Source organism: Anopheles nili, chromosome 2, assembly GCF_943737925.1.
Source record: "Anopheles nili chromosome 2, idAnoNiliSN_F5_01, whole genome shotgun sequence".
Classification (NCBI taxonomy): Eukaryota; Metazoa; Arthropoda; class Insecta; order Diptera; family Culicidae; genus Anopheles; species Anopheles nili.
Window position 1 is genome coordinate 39,752,758 of NC_071291.1, and position 23,436 is coordinate 39,776,193.

A 23,436-nucleotide genomic window follows, 5' to 3' on the forward strand; every position below is an offset into this window, starting at 1 on the left:
AAAACGATCCTCAGTCAAATAGTCAAAATAAAAGGTATGTAGAGTACGGAGCAAAAGCAAACGCTTGCGTTATCGTACACTACTTCATTGTAATCGAAACAGGAGTCCGTCTAATATGGGGAAGAAAACATAATTTTGATTAGATTATGTGTTTCAATCTGACGACCCGAGTGAAGCAAAGCACAGCAATGGAAAAATAAAGTAGTTCGCGAAGCAACTAATAATAAAATACGTTTAAATAATATTTTTCTCTGTGGCTGAATAGAAAAAGACAAAGCCATTGAATGAGCTGAGTGACGAGCATCCAAAATCTTCATCATTATGGCTATGATTAGTATTCGCGTATTGCGAAGTTAACTAGACTAGTTATATTTCAATTATAATTGGGAAATTCGAACAACAGTTAGTATCATCACAAACAGTAAATAGCAATGGTCATTGCGAATGTGTTAAATGTATACAAGAGACGTTAGAGACTCAACGTTTAAAACGTTCGTCTTACATGGGGATATCCGGTGAATGAAGAAACCGTAGCTTATATGCTCAATCTGCTCTGCACCTAGACGTACTCGTTGTCGTGCCGGTTGAGCATTTCCCGGATCACACGTACCGGCTAAACAGGGATTATTGGGAGAACGAATAAAAGGGTTTTTTCAGCAAGCTATTTGCCTAGAGAAAATCGGAAAAGGATAATGTCATGGTTGAGTCTGCTTCATTGAAAGACTCAGAAAACAAAGCAGCGGGATCGCAGAGGAAGGTAGATTGTACAGCATGAAACCAGGACGACGAATGCAGAATTAAAAACAATCTGAATTTATTGGATAGTTTGAAACTTATTGTTTTTTAATTTTTTGTTTTAAAATATTATTACTTATGGGAGAAAAAATGTTAAGAGATTTAATTTTAACTATCACGCATGAAAATCATCCATTTACCGCGCGTTCATGCAGCATGCTTTGTTAATTAGTTTTATTCGGAAGCACCTTGCCCTTGAAAAACGAATTTCCTTGTACGTTAAAGTCGTAACAGAAGCGTTCAAAAATCACCAATTCAAATAAATTCATAATTTTGAGTCTAAAAATAAAACGTTAGCAAAATGATTGTCTTCAGCAGAAAAGCATAAGCGCATCTGTCGTTTGGCTCCTTGGAATATATCTGTGGCGGTGCTGTCTGCACGCAGCGTCCTTGCCGGTGAGGGCCAAATTTTATATGCCTCCCACTCATTTCACCAGAGAGCCTCCCGTTCCCGAGAGGACTATTTTCCATATTCAATTGCTTCAACGAAAACGATAGTTATGCAACAACACAACACCCGGGTTTAGGCACGACTGATACGTCCCGCGAAGGTTGTGGCCTTGAGCGAATGTTTTTTTGCACTTATTCCCAGTATTATCGCCACATTTTCGTATGCTCCACCCCGGGGGATGTAAGATCCAAGGTGATAAAAGAATGGTTCTCGTGAATGAATAAAGGCCAAAAGTCCTTCTCAAGAAAACGCAAGAGGTGATAGTAGTGTTCGTTTGGATTGTGCCATCCTGCTCATTCATCCTGCCAATCTGGGCACTGACGCGAGGCCTAGGACTAGCGAATATTAGCGAAGCGTGATCGATAAAAATGCCCTTGAAAACGAATCATCCAAGTGCGCGATAACACATTATCCTAAGAGGGAGCCGCAGCATCGTTTGAACATTACTCGCTGAGCCAGCTAGGAGCATCGAGAGGAATATATTTGGGCTCAAGTGTTTCCAGGGTCACGATGGGGAGGCGCGGTCCTTTTCATTCGCCATCGTTATCTATTTTTCATGACACGCGTGGTCCTTTTCCTACAGCGCTCGTGGGAGCATCTTTTAAACATTAGCAGGCGATGCTGTGGTGTCCAGCTGCAGCACACTCTCGGAGTTCGTGCCTTGCCTCATTGGTGAAATTGGGTGTGTGAATATTCCTTGGCTCGCCGTCTTCACCTATCATAGTGCTGCTGTTACCGAATGAATAAATTTACACCGAGTAACGATATAAATAATTCAATTCCGGTACGCCAAGACAGAAGCTCAGCCGATCGATGGGAAGCAGTTTGCCGGTTTGGATTTAAAAAGCGCCACCGTAAGCGGTTTGCATCGACGAAGAAACGGACGATTGTTGGTGGGATGGTCGAGATAACGAAGATTAGTTAAGTAATATATCTCACACTTCTTCCGGAAGGTTGTTTCAAGCTCCAGCGCATCGAGACAGGCGGTTCAAATATTATATTTGAATATACCAGGGTTTGCAGCGAATAGAAGTATGCAAATGATTGAACATAAATGCAAGTATATTGAAAGGCGATGTGGTTAATTGACATAACATGATTTCGCTTCATTTTCTTAAAAATTGACAATTGACACTTACCTATTAAGGTTAGTTCGACGGTTTCTACGAAATATACCATATTTTTCAAAATTGTAGCCCTCAGCTTTTCTGAACAAACAGAAAAATTGCAACTAATGCGATCATTCACTTGGAAACGTATTCTAACGCACGACACAAATAATGATATGGTGAAATAAAGATTAATGTTCTTAGAGCACCATGAAAGTTCTGAAGTTATTTTAAGGATTATTATTTGCTTAAAATCAGACCTTTCTTTTGAAATTTAAGCACAAATCGAAATTAACGTAAATTTACTGTAGCTGTTTGAAATCACCAACAGTACTACTGACCCAATTTTGCACATTCTAAAGATCGTGAACTTGACACGATAACATTCAACCATTCTTGTTTCCGGGATGAAATGTTTTCTCTTCAAATCCCCGCGATGGTCACGAGTCACAAATCAGCACATGTGGATGCGCTACCGTCGTCCTAAAAAAATCCAAGGCTAATCCTTTCACAAAAACCGGAAATAGTTGTCTATTAGTTACTCCGGTTATGTTGGAAAGGGTTGAAGTGGTACAAACAGAAGGCCGAACAAGCCCATTCACAACAAACAGTAACACTAGGAGCAGCATCAGCAACAGCAACAACAGCAGCAGCAACATCAATCGAGCATCACAAAAAAAAAGCACATGAGCATCATCTTGTTCCATTCGCGCAACTTTTGTGGATGTGATATTAGAAAATGAAAACCGAGAAACCAAACTGCTACGCGGATCGCCTTTGTTTGTCGTATCCGCTGTTCGAGTATTTTGTGGTGATGTGTTGCTATTATAGATGAAGTGGAAGATATTCTGATGAAGTGGAAGATAGATTCTGAAAGGTGAGTTTGCCGGAGGTATGCACTTTGGATGATTGGGGTATATTGACACCAACGCATAGCATCAAAACAGAACAAGCAATGCGAGAGCGAGGCAGAGAGATAAAGTGAACACAGAAATAGTTCTTTGAAAAACTGAAGCATATTTAGTCAACATTGACCCAAATAAAAAGTGTAAACCTATTCGAAAGGTCATGCGAATCAGAGGCTGTCCCAATAAACCATTGCGGAAGGAATCGCCCTTTTACAATATCGCGTGGGCAACAAAGTAAGCCTTAGCGATATTGAGATACACGCCCGCTAGCTATCTAGTGTTCGGGACGTTTTCCTTTTCGCTGACGTCGAGAAATCGATGCGCATCCTTTACGGGCGTTTGCGGATTGGGATCTTCCCGGCTGGTGTGGGGCTTCACTTACAGCAATTGATTCCAACGCCCTTCAAATCAAACCCGCATTCACATGTCAGCCGAGTGGAAGGCAATCAATTATCGGCTCAAATGACGAGGAACAGAACAGTGAACTAACTGGGGAAGGGTGGCCTGTGCGCATGTCACGTGATAGATACATCCAGCCGGTGGTGGGAATGACTGTAGATTGTCAGGTGTTCTGTTGGCTTGCGGTGAAACGCCGCTGTCGATTCTAATACACGTTTCGAAGCAAAAGTTTTAATTAAAAAGCTCGACAGAGCTCGAAGAAACTCGACTGAGCAGCAAAAGATGGGCTCGCCCGTTTTTACAGCCAACCCAGGGGCAATTTTGAATCATTAATTATTTGCTGCCGCCCAGGCGACACCACAACAGCTGTGTGATTGATCGGTTGCTAGTGGGCGGAAGGATGTGAAAGGATGATATTTGGAAACAGTTTCTCCTTTTCGCGGCTAGGCTTTAATCGTTCAACTTACTCGTCACTTTAATTCTGCTCAAGTGGCAGAAACCTAAGCATCCATCCTGTTCCAAGTGCTTGAGACCTAACCATCGCCTTCGTTCTCGAATTTCCCATCCTCTACAAGGATATTCGAAGGACGAGAGATACGAGCTCGTTCGGTATCCGCCCACCACGTGCTTATCGAGCTTACGTCTCCACATTCGAAGTGGAAATTGATTTCAACGACACACCATCGTTAGCTAGCTCTCTCTAGAGATACGAGCAAACCATCCTGCCATCTCGCCATCGCTATGCAACAAGCTTCGACAGGAAATCGACCCTATCAGACTTGCAAGCTGCGGTTGTCTATCGCGCTTCAACTAGTGACTTTCGTCGTTGAAAGTGCCTATACAAGTGAAGCGCGCTTCACGCTTTTGCAGGTGTTTCTTTTGACGCTCAACGACGTGCGAATGGGCTCGATTACGTGGAAGCCACCAACACGCCGAGAGCAGAAGGAAAATGTAATCGCCAACCTGGGACACGTTCCAGCACAGACTGCGACGCGTGGGCAACTCTTGCCGGTAGATTATAGCGAGCCAAGCAATGATTAGAAAGCCGCCAGCGAAACTACACCACCACTCTACCGAAAGGATGAAAGGCTGATTCCATGCAACGGAAGGGCAGACAGATTCCTGCCAATCAATCGGCTGCGCTAAGAAGATCAAGGTTGACGATGAATATTTCATTTAAATCGATCAAATACTAACACGTTCTACCACGACGTAACAGAGGGATTAGTTGTGAAAATTGGTTGCTTAGGAGAACAAAATAATGATATCTTAATTCAGTAAAATTTTATAAGATGTAGAATACACAATACTTCAAAGGTACTGCATCTTTTTTCTGTGCTCAACCTCAACAAATCCCTATCATTCCGAAATAGAATGGGTAGATTATTCCGAATTGGAAATGAATCTACAGAAGAGCATTCGAACGGTTTCGCAACTTTCCGATGCACTTAGCTGAATGCCGATCAGGAAGAGTGTGCAATCCAAAAACATTTCCGAAAATCCAAAAAGTGATAAAAAAAGGAAAAGACTCGTTAGCCGTCGAGTGCCGCCACGATCAATGTCACGAACGTGCCATCATTTCATGTAAGCGAAGAGAGTAATATTCTGGTGGATCATAAGTAATGGGATGGTCCATTAGATGGTATATCTTATCTACGAATATTACACCAACTCAGCACACATTCGCTAGAGTCGCAGATCCTTCCTTCAAGTAGCATTGAAGCATATCAGGTTTTAATAAGGAAATCGCTTGTTCGATTTCGCTTGTTGTAAAATGTCAAGTAGATACTGCTCGTAAGAATTATGATAATTGACAATACTACTAACAAAGGTTACACCAAAGACAAGAGCACAACGCACAAACATAAAAAATGCACACTGAAATCATGCAATGGGAAACGAACTGTGTCGGTAACACAAAATATCAAAATGTACAAATTCACACCACCTTCATTCAGATCGGACGTTGATGATACTCTCTACTGTCTTTTTTCGAAACTGAACTTTTTCTCATGATTCTGAATCTAATGGGGATTGTCACATAATATAATGAAACATGCAAACGAATGAAATGTTTGGGACCAAACACATCGTTTCGAGGAGGACAACCACAGGTCAAACTAAAACACACACAGCACAAACTCAGAATGTTAAGTGAAGGGAACGCGTGCACGAAACCTGTTTGTCAAAAGCTCTCTACTTCCTCTACGCACGCTATCTTCGTTTTCGTTGCAGTCCACCCTGGAAGGTTTCGTGCAGAAAAATCGCCCAACCCCTGACAACAATCCTTCACCGATTTCGCTAAAATGCGGGGAAAAGATCACGAAGGATATCCATCCGCAGTTCGTTACTAACATTCCTCGATCGCAGACCCAAAATGCTCCGGCATGGGATCACCGGACGAGTCCGAGCTGATGCCCTTGGTGTTGGAAATGGACGCTTTGGTGGAGGATTTTTTCACACCACTACCTTCAGCTGGTCCTGCTGGTGCTGCACGAGGCGGTGGCCGCTGCCTCGCCGGAAACGGGAGATCCTTGTCGATGCCAACGCCGATTCCCTGACCACCGGCCGCCATCAGCTGCCGGAAGATGATCGACGCCAGTGACACCTTTCGGGTTTTGGGGCTGATCTTTTTCGAGCCGGAACCAGTGGAGGAGGCTGCTTTCAATTTTGCCGACGATTTCTGTTTCGTAGTAGCCGCTTCAGGTGCCGAGGCCGACTTCAGTTGTTCGGTGGATGGGACGAAATCCAACAACTTGCTGGGAGACGGCAGAATATCGACGGTCTGATGTTTTTCTCGCAGCACAGCTTTTTTCTTTTTTGTTGGTTTGGCTACTTCGGCCGGTTGATCTTGCAAGGGATTTTGTTTTACTTCAACTTCCATCGTTTGTGGTAATTGATCCTTCTGAACGTCTAATGAATCTTGTCGGTTTTGTGGCTGCTCTGGTAGTGGTTCTTGTTCGGTTTTAAGTAGATGTTCTGGCTGCTGTTGCGATGGTTGCTGCTGCTGCTGCTGCTCTATCTGTAGCGCTTTGTGATGTTGCTCTTGTTCCAATTTCGGCAGCTGCTCTGGCTGGTGTTGCTGCTGCTGCTGATGTTGCCCACAATCAAACACTAACTCCTGTGGTTGCTCTATATTGAAAAATCCGTTTGAAAAGGTGCCATCACTCGAATACGACGACGATAAAGCGGTCGTCCTTTTGGTTGCCTCCGTCAGTTGTGACGTTGTTGTAGCCACCAGTAGTGACGCCGTGGTGGTTGCTACCGTGGTCGGTGCTAGCGCAGCCGACATAAAAAATGCACATTCCGACTCAAATAGCATTGTTTGAATGTTTTATTTTTCTCAAATTGTTTTAAATACTTTCAGACACTTTTTATGCTCGCACTAGTACATGTGCTAATGCTCACCACCACTGCCCACGCTCAGGGTTTAATTATTGGTGTTCCGAAATCGATCAAACCACTGTGCCACTAGCTGGCGAGGAATTTTCACTTTGAAATGTATGTGTATGGCGCGTATAATCGTTTAACGTTTCACTCACACCTTTGTGATGCTATCTAATTATGTTGCAAATGATTTTGTGAGCATTTCAGACTTAAGGAAATTTACTCTTCAATTTCAAACATTTTAACAAGTTTTTGGAAATGTTAAAAAAATCTATCTACTCTATTTTGTCATGTGAAAAAGCCTGGTTTGGGACAAGATCATCGAAATCCTACAAAATACTCGTATAAAAGCAAACGTTGCCAACCCAATAGGGGAGCTTAACAGCAGTCACCCCAGATTCGATCGAAACCATACGAAACTGTACACAAACCATTCGCCGCCATAAAGATGAAAAATTGAAGCTCATCAAAGGCGTAAAAATTCTCAGAAAACGCTCTCTGGGCAAGGTTGTACTTGGTTGGTTGTTCGAACGCTCAACAAAATAAACATAGCACAAAACCAGCGAGAATGCGAATGGAGCAACGCTAAAATTTTTTTGCCAGCAGAGACGAGTAAAAAATGAACTGCCATTAAAGCAATATTTGTTTGCTTACAAACCAATCGCAATCCACTTTTCAAATAAACGTTTTACTGTGGCAATAACAGTTTTAAAAATCTGTTTCAAAAACCGTGCCCTTGCTTTAAACATACAAAACTCGTCTATTAAAATGAAATTGTACCAATTTCACGTCACAATCGTTTGATGTTTGGTGTTGTTGTTGTTTTACGAATGGTACAGTGTTTTTTTTTTAACTTTTTCAGCATGCCCCGCACAGTTTCGAACGACAACCGATTCTCTGCAAACAACGATTTGAGCACTGCGATTGTCATTATAAAATCATTCTCTTTGCTTCTGAGAGCACACACCGCACACACACATACACAGAGATGTCTTGAACAGTCGCTGTTTCGTAACGAACGTACATTCCATCGACACATGACGAATTATGATCGCCGCAGCCGTTATGTGATCCCTTTCGTCCTAGTGGCACACGATATCAGACACTTTTTACGCTCATTTTCACCTATTTTCACCTACAACTGGACACGGAAAAAATAAGCCACTCGATCGCGATTTGATTGACGGAACGTCGCGGCCAGCACCAGCAGAACTCGTTGAAAAACTGAATCCACCGTTCCGTGTCGGGCCGGGTTCGGGAACACTGGGTTCAAGTGCAACTGCAGCAGAGCGCACATTCGGGCGTTTTCGCGACTTCCCGATGCACTTGGCTAAATGTGGACTCGATAAGGAAGGGTATGCATGCATGCCGCCATCGCGCAATCTTTGTGTCCGCCCGTTTTTTTTTATCTCGCGAATTCTTCTGCGACCTTGCTCTCGTGCCACTGTACCGAGAGATCTGAGGGGTTGCACAGACACCCGTCAGTGGTGTCGAGTGTGGGGGAGAACAGTTCGCTAAAAAGAACGCAAACACAACAGCACATCCCGCCAGCCGCTAACGGTCGCTAATTTGCTGCCAGATCGAGCAGATCTCGCGGATTTGATAACAATGACGTACGAAAGGATGAAAACAAGGGATGCAACCGATCGATATCGGACACCAAGCGAGCGACAGAACGCTCCAATCGGCAGGGCTACAGCAGTGCATTTGCTGAAGTTTTATTTTGTGCGTTGGACATGATATTATTTACCACCACAAACTGATCATATCACTATGGGACAGTAAATGTAAGCAGTGAAAGAGTGTTAAAAAGATGACACAAAGGTAACACAAAGCCAACTCGCGGGAATTTAATCCAGTGGCTGTGACATTTAACAACAACATATCAAATTATTGTGATGAAGACTATTACTGATAATATAAAATATTGTCTAGAAAACCCAAAATAAAGTAATATATAAGCAGCAGCTTTTTCTGCTGCTTTGTAGATGTGATAATAAAAATCAAACAAATTTGATACTGAGACAAAAAGAATGCGAAGCTGCTACCGGAAACAATATCGATACAATTGTGATGCATTACTTCCCAACTCATTCACAGCTGGCTCAAAAGCCACCAAGCTAATGACGAAGGTGCGGGGTGTTGTGTTCGTACTTCTTGGCACAAAAATGTACGGCCGAACTTGCGTCAACTGTTGCTGTGGGAAGGCGGAAGGCTTAGATAGATGTCTAGCGGTCCGTTTTGGCATTACATGCTTCACTCAGACCCATCTAACAAAGAGCGGATAAGAATCGGTGACGCTATGCACTGCATCGCCGAGATACGACGTAGATAGCGTTTTGAGAAGTGATAATCTCTAACGTTTCACGGGCCGATTCAGGTTGGCATTAGTGCTAAATGCATTTCAGCACGTAAATGTGTCTTACTTCAAGATAGCAAAACCACAAAACCTCACCGAACATGAACAGCAGCGAAATAAGGTGTGTCAAAATGCTAGGCATTGTTTAATTTGGGCGCCAAACAAAGCACACCCACCTCGGTGATAATATTAGATTGAATTGGCATTAAACACTGTGTTACTGTGTCACAGCTCGTGCTAATTGAGCTCGTGCAATTTCCCATGGATATTGGAATTGCCTGCATCGCGGTTTGCTCGTCTTGACTGACTAGGAAGGGTTGCTTGCTTTTCGATTGCATGACGCCAACCGAGAACAGGCCCTTCCTATCCCACCACCGTTGCACGCACTGGTCACTGCGAGTGGTGGCCGCAGAATGCCATTGTCGTCGCTTTTGGCAAGCAACACTATCGCAGCCGATAATTAGCCCGACGTCAGAGAGCTACACTCGTTCGCGAATTACGACACGGTAATGACAGTGAGCCCCAACTGGCTGGCCCCTCGTGGTGCTCTCAGTTTTCTTGCATCTTTTTTTAAGCACCTCGAAACCGTAGGGAATAAACCCTTTTTTTTGCAAGTTTCGCTAACAATGAGTACACCTGCGAAACTGACCAAGAAACAACGGTTGCGGTGTGTGATTCGATGCAAATTAAAACGCGCCGTATGTCGGGTCGGGTATGGTCATGTGCGAATGGAATACCACCGAGAGCATTAAAATTTCTCGTTTGATAATTACACGCTGGCTTAAACTATCATATTTAGATGCAAGAAAACCTTCGCCAGTTCACCCCAGCGCATATATATAGTTTTTTTTTTTAATTTTCAGCGCGTTCCTCATCGAAAGAGTAAAAAAGCTAGGTGTGTCGATGCATAATGGATGCCACCTAGCATTTCAAGTGTTAGCGCCTAACCAACCGTCAATTTCCTTCGGCCAATAAACTCATCCATCAAGTACATTTTCTTATCGCATCGCATGCACGACTGCACTGGTGGTATTTTACCATTGTATCATATCGCCTTCCTCTTGGCGGACTACAGCGTACTTGATATAAACCAGCGAATAAACGACAGGTAAAACATTTAACCAGAGATAGAGCTCAAAAAATCGATTCTCCATTGCAAATAGCGAAAAAACATAAAAATAACGTTTTCCCGCGGTGACAAATGGCTCTAAGACACGGCTTGTTCGTGATAGCAGAAGCGTCGGCATCCTGTTGAACGAGTCCTGCATGAGTAAACCTCTATGGCGATGGTAAAGGCTGGTATCCATACGAAAACCAGTTGGAATTTGCAGTTGGGGCTGCATCGCGGAAATCCTGTTGATTTCAGCGAACCGTTACAATGTTGGCCGAGGCGTTGACTCTTCCTTTCCTTAGCACACGAAGGATATGATGTACAACAGACGCCGGTTATGTTTTCCGGCCAACTATGATTTATAAAAGCAAAAAGCTTGGAGAATCCACTCCACCGCCTTTCATACAAAATTCAAGAAGGTTACAAAAGTGTTTCAATAGCCATCGTTATTATAAAAACAAACAAGCTTTACTGCGTATCTAATAACCCGTCCCACTTTGAACGGAATTGCTAATCAGGCTCGCTATTTTTCACCCGCAGATAAATGCAATCTTTGGCCCAGAAAATATATGCCATTGAAAGTTACCGCAAGGTGATATGCTAGCAAAATAAGCTTACCATCATCGCATCTGGAAGGAGATCATCGGCAGATACGAACACACATCAGCTTTGTAAGACTTTCTGCACCCCGATAAGACTTTCTTTCCATCACTGTCGAATTATGCACGGAAGGTGAAATTTTGAATGGAAGGGAAATGCTCAAAAATACACACACACACACACGCACACCAGCCACCGAAAGAAAGATGAAAACGTAATGATAATAATTTTAAACATCGAACAACGAACGGGAACTGGGCCCTCCTTCCCATTGCAGCAAACCCACCGAGAGGCCGTGAGTCTCGCTCGGATCAACCGAGCCCAGATATATTTGACCACAAATTAATGCACATGAAAAGTCGGTGGAAATTGTGGCGCGTGTGCAAACGGACACCCCAGGGCAGGGGGGGGAGGTGTAATGTAGGTCGAAACTGCGGGCAGGCGGCAGCAGTGATAAAACGCAAAGCCGTTGTTTTTCCGGTTGCCAAGAGCCAATTCCGCACGCCGACACACACTCCCGAGCGAGTGTGCCCCTTCGTGAGGGAAGGTTTTCCGCTTCCAAGTAAAGGAAGCCAGTGAAAAAAGAAAAACCCACACCCCAATGCAGTCATCGGGCAGCCAGCACTGCACACGAAAATGGTTCGGCCAGTTCCAGTTCCTCGGTTTGCGGCAGGAAGACGGTTCCTTTGGGGAAACTTTTCCCCAGCCCAGTGTTTCCATTAACATTAACTAAATAAAAAGGAATGGTAAAAAAATACGAAGCGTTGGCCGCTATGACCCACGGCGCCAAGGAACGGAACATGCCTCAGCGTACGTGTATTGACTCAGCCATTTCTTTTCCTTTTCGTCGTGAATGTTTTATGAGCGTAATCCAAAGGCACTAACTCGCGGGCAGTGAAAAAAAAGGCTTGGAATTGGGCGAGACGGCGGGAAAAATGAAACTGGACCCAACACATCATAACAGTGTTTCATTTCACCGCTGTACCGCTGCTTGCTTCAATGCTTTCGGGTTAATAATGAATGAGGCCCGGCTGTCGTCTTAACGGTCGCCGACGATTTCGTATGGTGGTTCCGCGATATATGACCCTTTTTAGGCAATAGGAAGCGTGTGGTCCATGGATGGAAGGAAGCAATTCCAAAGTTTGAACCATACGCAACATTGGAATATGGCAAAAACGAATTTAAATCAATCGAAAAGTAACGAATAAAAAAGAATGAAAATAATAATAAAAGCATCGCACGCGCATCCTGCTGGCAGTTGAAAAAAATGGGTCTGTCGTTGGGTTTCCCAGGCAAAAAAACTCATGCGCAATTTATGGAAGCAGAAAAGAGACGTGTTTCCAATCGAGAACCTGCACCGATGTTGAAGAAAAAAAAAAGACGCAACACGCCTCAGTAAGCAACACAAAAAGAAAAACGGCGCTCCGGGCTCGCGTGGGGCCAACATATTTTTGCCATCTTTACCAGCTGGGACTATAGATCCCACCCCGAGCGTCGCCAAGCGAAGCAAGCAACAAAAATCCAAAGAAGCCACATAGTTTTGCTTTGCTAACGGATTTGATGATTTCATTAGTACGGATTCGGTTCGCTCGACGCGCAAAACGCAATACGCGCGCGTGCACACACGCTACAGTGTAAGCGTGCGCGTTTTTTCTTCTTTTCGTGCACGAAGAAGACACATGGCAGTGTGATCGACGTGCGGAAACATTCGTACTGCTGCAGAGTGTGCTCCTTGGTGGGAGCATTACACTATGCTAAGCGTCCACACTCCACCCAAAACATGACCTGATTCTGGCGTAAATATGACAGCGCGTTATTTGAAAACATGCGTCACATTTTGTTGTGACATTTAAGTAGTGCGTTTTCGAAAACCCTCAAGCCATGTTTTCTTGCCATGCGTGTTCTACATTCATTGCTTACCTTGCGAAGAAGGGATTGATATAAATACAAACTGCCGATGAGTAAAACAAAGTATTATTGTCACTGAAAATACATTGCAACGTTTCTTATCTTCCAACGAAAATCATCTTTCATTGGAAAGAAAATATACTAGATTGCTAGTAATGAGAAATGTAGTTCATATTTCCAGTGAAGAGATTTTAATTTAAAGTTACAACAATGTTTACGAAACATTCATCAGATCATCCATCCGGATGGGTGATGTAAATAAATTCCAGAGAAACGTTTACGAAACATTTCTGTAATAAAAAAAAGTCAATTCTCTCGAAACGTTGCACATTTATTAAAATTCCCTGAAACGAGATTATGCGGGAAGGGAAATGACCAACAAGCGGTTACTAAAAACAAAAGTAATACAAACTATCATAAGCCCTTCGGCGAAAGGGAAGCCAATTGGTTGCCCCGTTACATCCAACAGTGTCCTCCTTCCCCGGAACAGAGGACAAAGTGTCCGTAGAGGGCGCGTATACCTGCGTCAGGGGGGTGTTGGCGCTGTTGCAGTAGGTTTTGAGGTACAATATATGGTTTAGTAGGTCAAGAGCTTGGCGCTCTTCTTCACAAGCAAAAATCGTCAATCTCTCAGCTGCGTCCAACGGCAACTGCGCTTTCTCACACTCATTTCGCTCATGCTCTCCTTGTCGCTGTCTATCTCTCTCTCTCTCTCTCTCTATGTTGCTCTCTAACTCCTTCTCTAGCTCTATCTATATTTCTGCATTTAGCTAACGTTCTTAGGTGGCGGCGCAGTTTGTTAGCTTCATTTCGTTTCGCGAAAGGCACGAAAACTCGTTTATCCCGCGAATTGCTGCTGCTACAACACTTCTCGCTCTTACAGAAACGAGCGATGTTCAGCATCTGTGTTTTCTGGACTATCGAACTATTCCGATCGTTCACTGTGACTCACAAATTAGTAGCGATCTGATCATTCACACCACAATCGAAACAAGTGGCGCAGCAGAATTTATCTCCCATCCGATTCGACAGTCCTTTGGTCGTAAACTGCACCACTGCAGCGGACAAAGAAGAAATGCACCAAAACCGAGGCGGCAAATCGCCAATCAGCAGCTAAACGAAAGTGAAACCAACCATCACGCCACCAACCAGCCAGCGGTTAACCTTGCCGGGGGCTCGCTCGATTATCGACAAACAAAGGCACCCCACCCTACCGACACGCGACCTCCAGCAGTGTGGTGGTGGGGTTAAAAATAATGTATGACAAACGTTTGCGAAGTGGGTCTGCTTTTGCAGGGGTTTGGAATGGTGCACAAAATAAACCGACCGGAAGGGAGCGTCATCGGGACACTCGAGCGACACAGTTCAAATACTTCTTTTCTCTCTTCTTTTCACGCAATTTTAACCCGATCGCACTTCGTTTTCCGCTTGCACTACGTTGCACTTTTGCTCCGTTTCCCTTTTCCGGTCCGTGTTTGTGCCCAGCTACAAGTGGGGGGGACCATGAGATGAAGGCACAACACACCACCTCTAGGGTACCTTCCTAGCTCCCTTCTCGGTTGGGTGGTATCGAATATCATCCGACAATTTGCATCCATCCCCAATGAAGGGACTCTGCTGCAATGGGACTGCTTCCTTATCGCAACCAACGTCAGTCGTCGCCACAAGCAATCATGATGGGAAGGCGAACCTATCTGAGTGTGGGGGTGCATCAGTCCATCCTCTTCACACCGCAGTGCTAACCGCGAAGCTGACGTTTACAGGCTGCTATTGATGACGTCTCTGGCTTGGGGGCCGCCACGCGATCAGTTGCAGTAAAAACGTTGCAAAAATACACCATGTGATGCGGTAGATTGGCGAGGGGTGCTAGTGGTTGGATGGATCGTGCGAGATCGCGAGAGTACGTTATTATTGGAAGCCATTCGGCAAACACCCTTGTCCCTTACGGTGGGTTGAGCTACGAACACTTGCTCGCATTACCCGTTTGTTGCTAGTTAGAGGGGTAATCTTCACGATCCTGCATCAGAAGGGATGTAGTTATTTTTCTCCTTCGCTTCTTTTCATTATTTGCTAATTAATAGCAGTGATCCGAATAGCATTCGCTAAGGCTGGGGTTCTTACAAATGCACCTCTGCTCACACAACACAGTCGAAAGTGTAAATTCGAACACCGGCTAGCAACAGCATGAAGGCGTTTCGTGTAGAATATGAGTAATTGAATTACTAACGATGATTTAATAGCATTTCACTTACATTTGCATGCGTAATACCGGTGCCGTCGTGACGGAAAAGGTGTTAGAGCATTGCAAACCTAACACAACGGGCGGAGGCCAATGAAAATATGATGGTGAACGTAAAGTAAAAGCCTCTTCCTAAGCTGAGACTGTATCGAACGAACCGGCGATGGTCGGCCACTGATAAGGGCGCAGTAAGGCGTTCTTCAGGGGGCGCGACTAGAAAGCTTCTCAGCACACGCCACTCTCTTTATGGTCTATCGCCATGCGAGCGAGCTGAATATTTTTTTTCCTAAGACAACGACTAAAGTTCGGCGACTTGCCAGCCAACAAGAAGCGCCTGATAAAGAGCCATCTAAGTGTGAGTGAGTGAGCAATCTTGAAAGTAGCTAAACAGCACTGCACGCAGGGCCATCCGAAGCGCACAATCAAACAATCGCTATGGAATTCGAATGCGTTCTTTGTTCTCACGATCGAGTAATGATTTGTGAAGATACTGCGAGTGATTGAGAGCGTTAAAAACCGCAAACGACGTTAAAATGCAAACACTAGAGTCGCAAAGCAAAAATTGGCTAGCACGCGAAAATAAATTAAATTTGCAAATAATCTTACTAACGTATCGGATTCCCGTACTATCTGAAGGGCTGTACGAAACCTTTGCTATATGTTGTTTTAATTTATTGCTACACCTAGCAATGCTCGAAAAACTATCCGATCCGATGCAAAGTTCGACGAACACGAAAGGGCCAGAGAGAAAGCCTTGGCAAGCGTACGATTTTGAAAGGGTGTATAATAACCCCATGACTCGCTAATACCAGCGCGTCGAATGGCGAATGGTTTGTTTTCATGCTATGTTACGATGTTTTTTTTCCATCTTTTGCTGAAAGCAATAGATTTTGTTTCATTTGCCACCTTCACCATGGGTTCCATCGCGATTTTTTCCACCGTTCAAAACCATACAAATCAAAACAGGAAAAATCCTCACCAACGCTAAGCTACCCAAACCGAGTTGCTGCAGGTTATTGATTTTTATACCCTATTACTGTATCTTTTCAATGGATAATAAAACATTCATGGTTCAAACTTTATTCATGATTGTATCATAAACCTACACATATTTGAAAGCTCCAAATCTCTAGCACCCAAGTTTAACAAAGTCGTTTAGAATAACTTGTTTTTTTTTTAACTCGCCAGCAATGGTTTCTACCAGCAGAAAAAAACTTTCAAAAAGCTAGCAACATGGCAACCGAATAGAAACGATCACAATGATTCGTAGCTCACCCACCTGGAGCCCGTTGATAATGAAAAGAAGTCATCCTTAATTTCCATCCGAATAACGGGCTAGGCGTAACGTTAGGAAGATGTCGTTATCAGCAGCACATTTACATCGCAGGTCTTCTTGATTTGACAAAAAGCCCTCAAGCCCGTGTGATTCTAGGCTGGTAGAGCACATTTCGAACACCCTTCAAGAAGCAATAATCGCACTCTAGATCAACCAATACGCACGATTTCGTTCTCTATCGCTCGCTCTCTTTCTCAGTTCTTTCTTAGTTCTTTCTCCTACGTCAAAACGCGAGAGCGGGCCACTTCGATGCGTCGGGAAAGCACGCGTTTTGACACAATGTCCATGCCGTACCGTGATCAGCAGCCCGTTTCGTTTTAGCTCTCCTGATGACTTCATTCCTTCTCTTTCTTTCTTTCTTCGACATCGCCAACCGTGAGCAATGGCAGCTATGCTGCTCTAATGCGTAATTTATTATCACACAACATCGCACGAGTGAGTTCGCTCGCAAAAAGGACGAACTCCCTAGAACCCTTTGGCAAGCCTTTAGCGGAACATGTTGTATGCTGCATGCACAACTTGGTGCAATTTCAATGGAATTACCCTTGAGAGGGCTTCGATAGCCCCTAGCAAGAGCCCTCTGGGTGTTAGGTGCTTAGACATAGCAAATAAGGCTGCACGGAAAGTATAGCTGTTTCTACGAAACATCGCAATCCGCTATAGCAACGAATATCGCCCCGAAATCCAACCAGAATAGTCCTGATTGCAGCGGTGTCCTGGTGTGGATAAGGAGTCAGCAAGGCAGGCTGGCTTTCTCTTTTTTTCAAGCATCGCTCCGCACGCTCTTTCATCCCACATTTCTCTGCTCCGAACACGCATTCGCTCTCTGGCACGTCTGACGCCATTTTGAAAGTCGTCGAATGGAGCAAGCAGCTCACAGGAAAGAGCGAAAGAGAGCGCATACGACAAAAGTGAGCCAGAATCGCAGGAGAGCAGGTGTGAAACGAGCGCTCACGATGCGCCAGCTCACTATTAAAAGCTGTGCGATGCTTTAGAAAATGTAGTGAGATGGGAGAAAAAATGGCTGCTAGGCCACCCTGTCCCTATGCTCGTGTTGGCCACCGGCCGTGGAGGATGACCCTCCCTTCGACCTCTTGATTCAGCATGCCAAATCCACAATATTCACCCACAACATGTACTGGTGGTACTTACTTATGATTTTCATTGCCCCCATGACGGGACAATTTTGCTGTTTGTTACCCTCCGCAAAAGAGGTAGTCCTGGGCCGACCACTCATGTCTCCGCCGTCGTCGTTTGATGGCTCCGTTTTTCCTGCTCTGCTGTTCACCGCCGCTTCTCACTAAGTGCCCCTGTCTCCCACCGCCTGACGGACGATGCTGCTGCTGATGCTGCTGCTCCTGCTAGCTCGCTGCTCACTACGGCGCACTCCCACGCACGCACTCTCGCGCTCGCGATCGAACAAAAAACGCACGCAAACCGCACTCGTCGCACACACGCGCACGCACGCCGTAAAACCACTCACTATTGCTGCTCACCGCGCGCGCTCCCGCTTCACTCGTATCGTTCTCACTCTCGCTCCCGTTCACTACCGCACGGCAGTGAGATAAAGCGCGTCTCACTCGGGGTTTGCCTCACTAACGCTCACTACGGCTACTGCTGCTCGCGCTGTGGGTTTGTTCGCACATTCATTCGGTTTCGATTCTCACTCGCAACACCTTCCTTCGCCGCTGCTGGCTCATCCGCGCGACGAGAATTCTACTGCGAATAGCTTTTACACCCCGTGCGATTAGAACGGTCGCGTTTTTCACTCGCACCTTTGCGGCGAACACTTTTCCGGCTGCACAGTATTGCGTACTTTGCTTTCCACACACATACACACACGTCCGGCTGGTGGGTTTTAAAACCACGAACTGGTAGTTGCACTCACTGTCACTGCTGCGCCTAGAACCAATCAGGCCGTGCCCGTGTGTGGCAGGTGATAGTGGTGAACCTGTTCGACGTTCGATTGACGGAATCGAACCCGAGCAGAACGCGGGCCTTTTTTCCTTCTTCACTGCCTTCGCTCGCTGGTGTCACACGTTTGGCGGCCGCCCTTGCCTGATAGGGAGTGCTGTGTTCGCCACAAATCTGCACGCACAACGGTTTCACGGTCACTTTTTCGCGCTGCGTTCGGCTAGACGGGAAGGAAAGAAAGAACCATTTTAGTTCCCAGCTGAACGAGCAGCGGGCAGGCACCGTCTCAATGAAATTCCTTCGCAAAGTGAAATATGCCCGACGGTGACTTGGCCTGCTAGCTCGCTCGCTGTCACTGTGCTGCGGTGAGCAAATCACCGTTCGCTCTCGCGAAGAGCGAGAAGGAGCGAAAGAGCACGATAGCTCGACTGGCTCCGTACGGGATTGTTCCGTTCGCACGGCCTGCTCTTTTCGCATAAGTGACGGGCAGGTCACGTCGTGGAACAATGAGCGTTTAAAACACGGTGGCGCTCCTGCGTAAAACCAACCAAAAAAAAACAACCTGTCAAACCACTGCAATGTGCGTTTGGTGTTTTTTCGTGCATTTCTGCACGCGGTGCAATTCAGCAAATGCTTAACGACCAAATCATAATTTTCACTGCCTCCTGGCACACACTGGCGCCCTTCTTTTCGCTCTCTAATTATTCCTCGCTCATGCTCTCTAGCTGCCTGTCTCTCACTCTTTCTTTCTCGTTCACACGCTACACCCATCTCGCTTGCTGCCCTTCCGCTGTAGGCCACACTTTTTTTCTGTCAAAACCATGTACGTCGATCATTGAAAAACAGGCCCTACAATCGAAAAATGTTTGCCACAATCCAGTAATGGACAGGTTATTGCGGGAAAACTGTGAAAACCTAGTGACCATCGTTTAGGAATTACGTCGTAACGTGTCCCGCATTGGGGAGATCGATGAAATGAATGAAAAAACTCAAACAAAACACACACGCTCGCACGCACTCGCACGCTCCTACGAAACTACACGTTTGCTACTTTTCCACCCGTTCCAATCGGAACACTCAGAATATCTGATTCCGGACAAACCCGTGAATTAGCTGACTCTGTGGGAAAAAAACTTCTAATGCAGGACCCTTGTCTGACTAAGCACTGTTGTGGAACAACTGCAGCTAGGTGCACACCGTGCATAAAGGAAGAGCACCCTTGTGATTTATCGACATTTTACGGCCTAGCCCATCGGACAATTATTTTCCGCAGCACTGCTGGGGCGATTGGCCGAATAATTCCACGTTTTTCAAGCTGCGTGTCATTTCGAATGCTTTCCAACGAACCCCAAGACCATCGATCGGAAGGGCGATTTGCTGGCAGTGGTATTTTCCTCCTTTTTCGGTGTGAACCACTTTGTCGTAATGGGGAGGAAACTAACCCCAGCTAGAAAACTGCTGCGAACGGCGTTCGTGGAAAGATGCTTGAGATGCTGCTGTTTTCGATGTCTCCGGAGAAAGCGACGATCGGTTCGCGCAGGTTTGTTTTACACGTTGAATTTCCTAATCGCAAACACACCACACCGTACACGAATTATTATTTCTATTTCCACAAGAAAGCGATCCGCCCGACGATTCTAAAGGCTTTTCAGAGCATTAGGCCTATTTGGAGTTTGACGTTTGTGGCGCACACAAGCAAGAAAGGCATTTTAATTCGAGTTCGAATTCCGAACGTCATGGAGCGGCTTTCGAAAATGGTTTAAAAAGACACGTATGGATTTTAGGGATAATTTTTAAATTTTTCAACATTCATAACTTAAATTAAAAAAAATAGCGTTAATTTGAATAAAAACACAATGACAATAATACACGTTTTTTCACGGCGTTTTTGTATATTTTTACATTATTTTATTTTCTTCCTGATTTGTTCACGTAGGAGCTAGTTGTGTACTTAGTGTTTAAATCGTTTTCCATGTTTGCCTCTCTGCACATCGTGTTCCTCACATCTGTCCCAGTCTCAGCAAATGGGCGATAAAACATCGGTATAAAAAAAAGAACAACGCAGCAATAAACAAATCGAAACACATTCTACTGCTTCCTGGTTAGTTTTGATTTTTTTAAACCGTTTCCAGAATGTTTTATCGTAAAACGCAGGCGTTAACGTTTATACCATTTTCCTTCTACGCGAACTTTAAATATAAATGGAACGAGTAAAGCAATTTATTCGTTTTTTTTTCTTCTCCCAACCAAGCGCCTGACATGTGTTAGCATGGTTGCCATCTACGTCTTCTGCGGAAAACTAGTTAAATTAACCGATAGGTTAAATATTCCGTACTAGATACTAAAACATACTACCCCAACTACGTTCACGCAATGCACGAAACGTGTCTATGAGAACGAGAAGGATCACCACTATCACCACTTTTTTCTACTGGGATTTAGCCATCGCGGCATCAGACGTGTTCTTACGCGCTGCACCATAAAACAGAATCGAAACTTAAAACGTCCCTTACGGTATGTTCTTATCGGTTAAAATTTTGTATAATATTGATTTGGTTTGGTTAATTGTTTTCCTCACTCCACGGCGTCAGGGTTGTTTCCGTGCGAGTTTCGGGATAAGATTTAGGTAGCAGTTTTCGCATATTTTGATTCTTTTCTTTTTCTTGCGTCCCGTGATGTGTCTGGTTTTGGAACCCCTCGGAACCGGTGCTTCGTCCCTTCACGATGTAACAATAAAAATCTCCTTACAAATACGTATGCCCTTTCCTGCAACGTGTTGCAACTGCAGTACATTGACGCCGACAATACCGTTTTAAAATAAATATGTTGCTTTGGCCAGGGAAAAAGAAGGTTCTCATTGGGAATTCTATTCCACGATAGGACCACAGAACATTCAATTTGACTTGATGCTGATAGAATGCATTGACCATTGTATCTAGTGTATTTTTAACACTGAAAAGCATATGACTCCAGATAGCCAAGTCTAGAAGGAAGTGGTCAAATTTTGAATATATTAAAAGTGACTGCTTGGAGTATTCAAATATAGAAGGCTACATCCCATTTCGCAAAGAAGAAGATTTGATGCTGGCTTGTGATAAAAAAAATCAATTTTGTAAACTTTTAATCAGCACAATCTAGATTGTTTACTGGTTAAAATAATATGCTTAAAAACTTACGCCACAGAGTAAATGCTGCAGCCGAAAGCAAGGTATCGAAATCAATCATTTACACCTCACGTAAAGCTACGGCGATTTCAAATAGTTTGACTGCGCTATCGATTAAGCGCAAAAGCCAGCCGAACTTGCTGTCGATAGAATTAAAAGAATCCGGCAGGAGGTATGTTCATGAGGATTGCAACAAATCGCCCCCCAAAAACTATATGGAACTCTTTTCACTGTGCCGAGGGTTAAGATCATTCTCGACCGTTTGCCATCGTTACTTTAACCGTACTCATTCCTTCTTAGCTTATCGCCCGCCACCCAAAATCATGGCCGCGTTGCGCAAAGTGTATAATGTTTTGTTTCAACGCCGCTGTTCTGAGCTTCGTATGCTGCGTTTGAGTACAGATTACTTACGGTGATATTACTTAAATATGCTCCACGGTTAGTAAATTCTTCATGCCTTGGTGGCGCGGCCGCTATACAATACTTTTTTTTTCGCTCCTAACAGTAGGTCAATTAAATAATAAGGTACTGTATACGCTTAACCTGCCTTATAACAATTAGTTTCTTACGCTTAGCTTGTTTTGCTGTTTTCCTTCTACAATACCTGGTGTATATATAATGTTGTATGTATATATTCATATATAATATACTTTCATGTTTTGTATACCTATTAAATCTTTCCACTGTCCGCCACGTTCATCCCATCAATCTACAGTTAGTTTAATATTTTCTCCCGTTCATGTTATTGTGTTTTCTCTTGCTTGACTTGACAAACCGCTATACACGACCTGCCGACACTGTGTCCTTTCTTCAAATGGCCGTCAGCAATAATATGAATGGTCAATACAGTAGTGTTAAATATCAAATGCAATTTCAATGGTTCGCCTGACCGGCAGCTACAGTCCTGCAGCAGCACATCCTTCGGTCGTCTAAGAACTCTTCTGCGCCATGACCATATCTCGGATGGCCTGTGAATCCTTGCGCACGTTTCACGGACTCATGAGGATCGCGCACTTCGGATTGTCTGGTACACGTGTTTCTCGTGCTGTGCGGCATAAGTGTGGCAAGACGAGCACCGTACGCTCGTGTACATTTCCTAATAAACCGCTTGCACACGCACACTGGGAGTTGGCTGGGAACTTGTTTGATGTTGCTGCTTAAAACTTAAATCTAGTCGATTTACGACGACTGGAAACGCATTGCCGATGGTACAATTCAATTGCACGATCAAGACACGCTAGGCTTATCGTTTGTTATGTACAAATAAAATTATTAACAGATCATCCAAATAAACAACAAGCATCGGTACCCCATCGCAGGGCAGCCATCGCAGACCGCACACTTGAATCATAAAACCGAGAGGATAAGAGTACAGGTAAGAATAATACGTGAATAAAATACAGATGAATTGAAACATAAAAAAACATCCGAGAGAGACGCGTGAGTAACGGATCCCCCTCGCGGGAAAGCGGCCAGGCCATCTAGGGCAGCTGGCCCGCCATAGGGCTCTGCCCGCGTTCGAGACTAGACCGGATGAAGGCGGCCCTATGAGCATGCATGGATCCAGGATATGTTAGTTGCCGTATATTCGTATGATGCTGCCTGTTTGCAGCTTGGGCGCCGCAGGAACAAGGTGCAAACGGACTCAGTCAGAAACACCAGTCGCTGTTGTTGCAACGGATTCGCCGGGGGCAGTGGTGTTGCTGCTGCCCTTCGTGGCCCGCACGTGACTCCGCTGCACACAGTCCCACCGTCA

The 23,436-nt window shown here is 44.7% G+C and overlaps 1 protein-coding gene across 1 annotated transcript; it reads right to left on the minus strand.

Annotated features, from left to right (window-relative positions):
• Positions 1 to 6,012: 6,012 nt before the first annotated feature.
• Positions 6,013 to 6,984, minus strand: LOC128722839 (uncharacterized). The gene has a single exon (XM_053816525.1). It carries the CDS (start codon positions 6,982 to 6,984, stop codon positions 6,013 to 6,015), a length of 972 nt encoding a protein of 323 aa, XP_053672500.1.
• Positions 6,985 to 23,436: the final 16,452 nt, after the last annotated feature.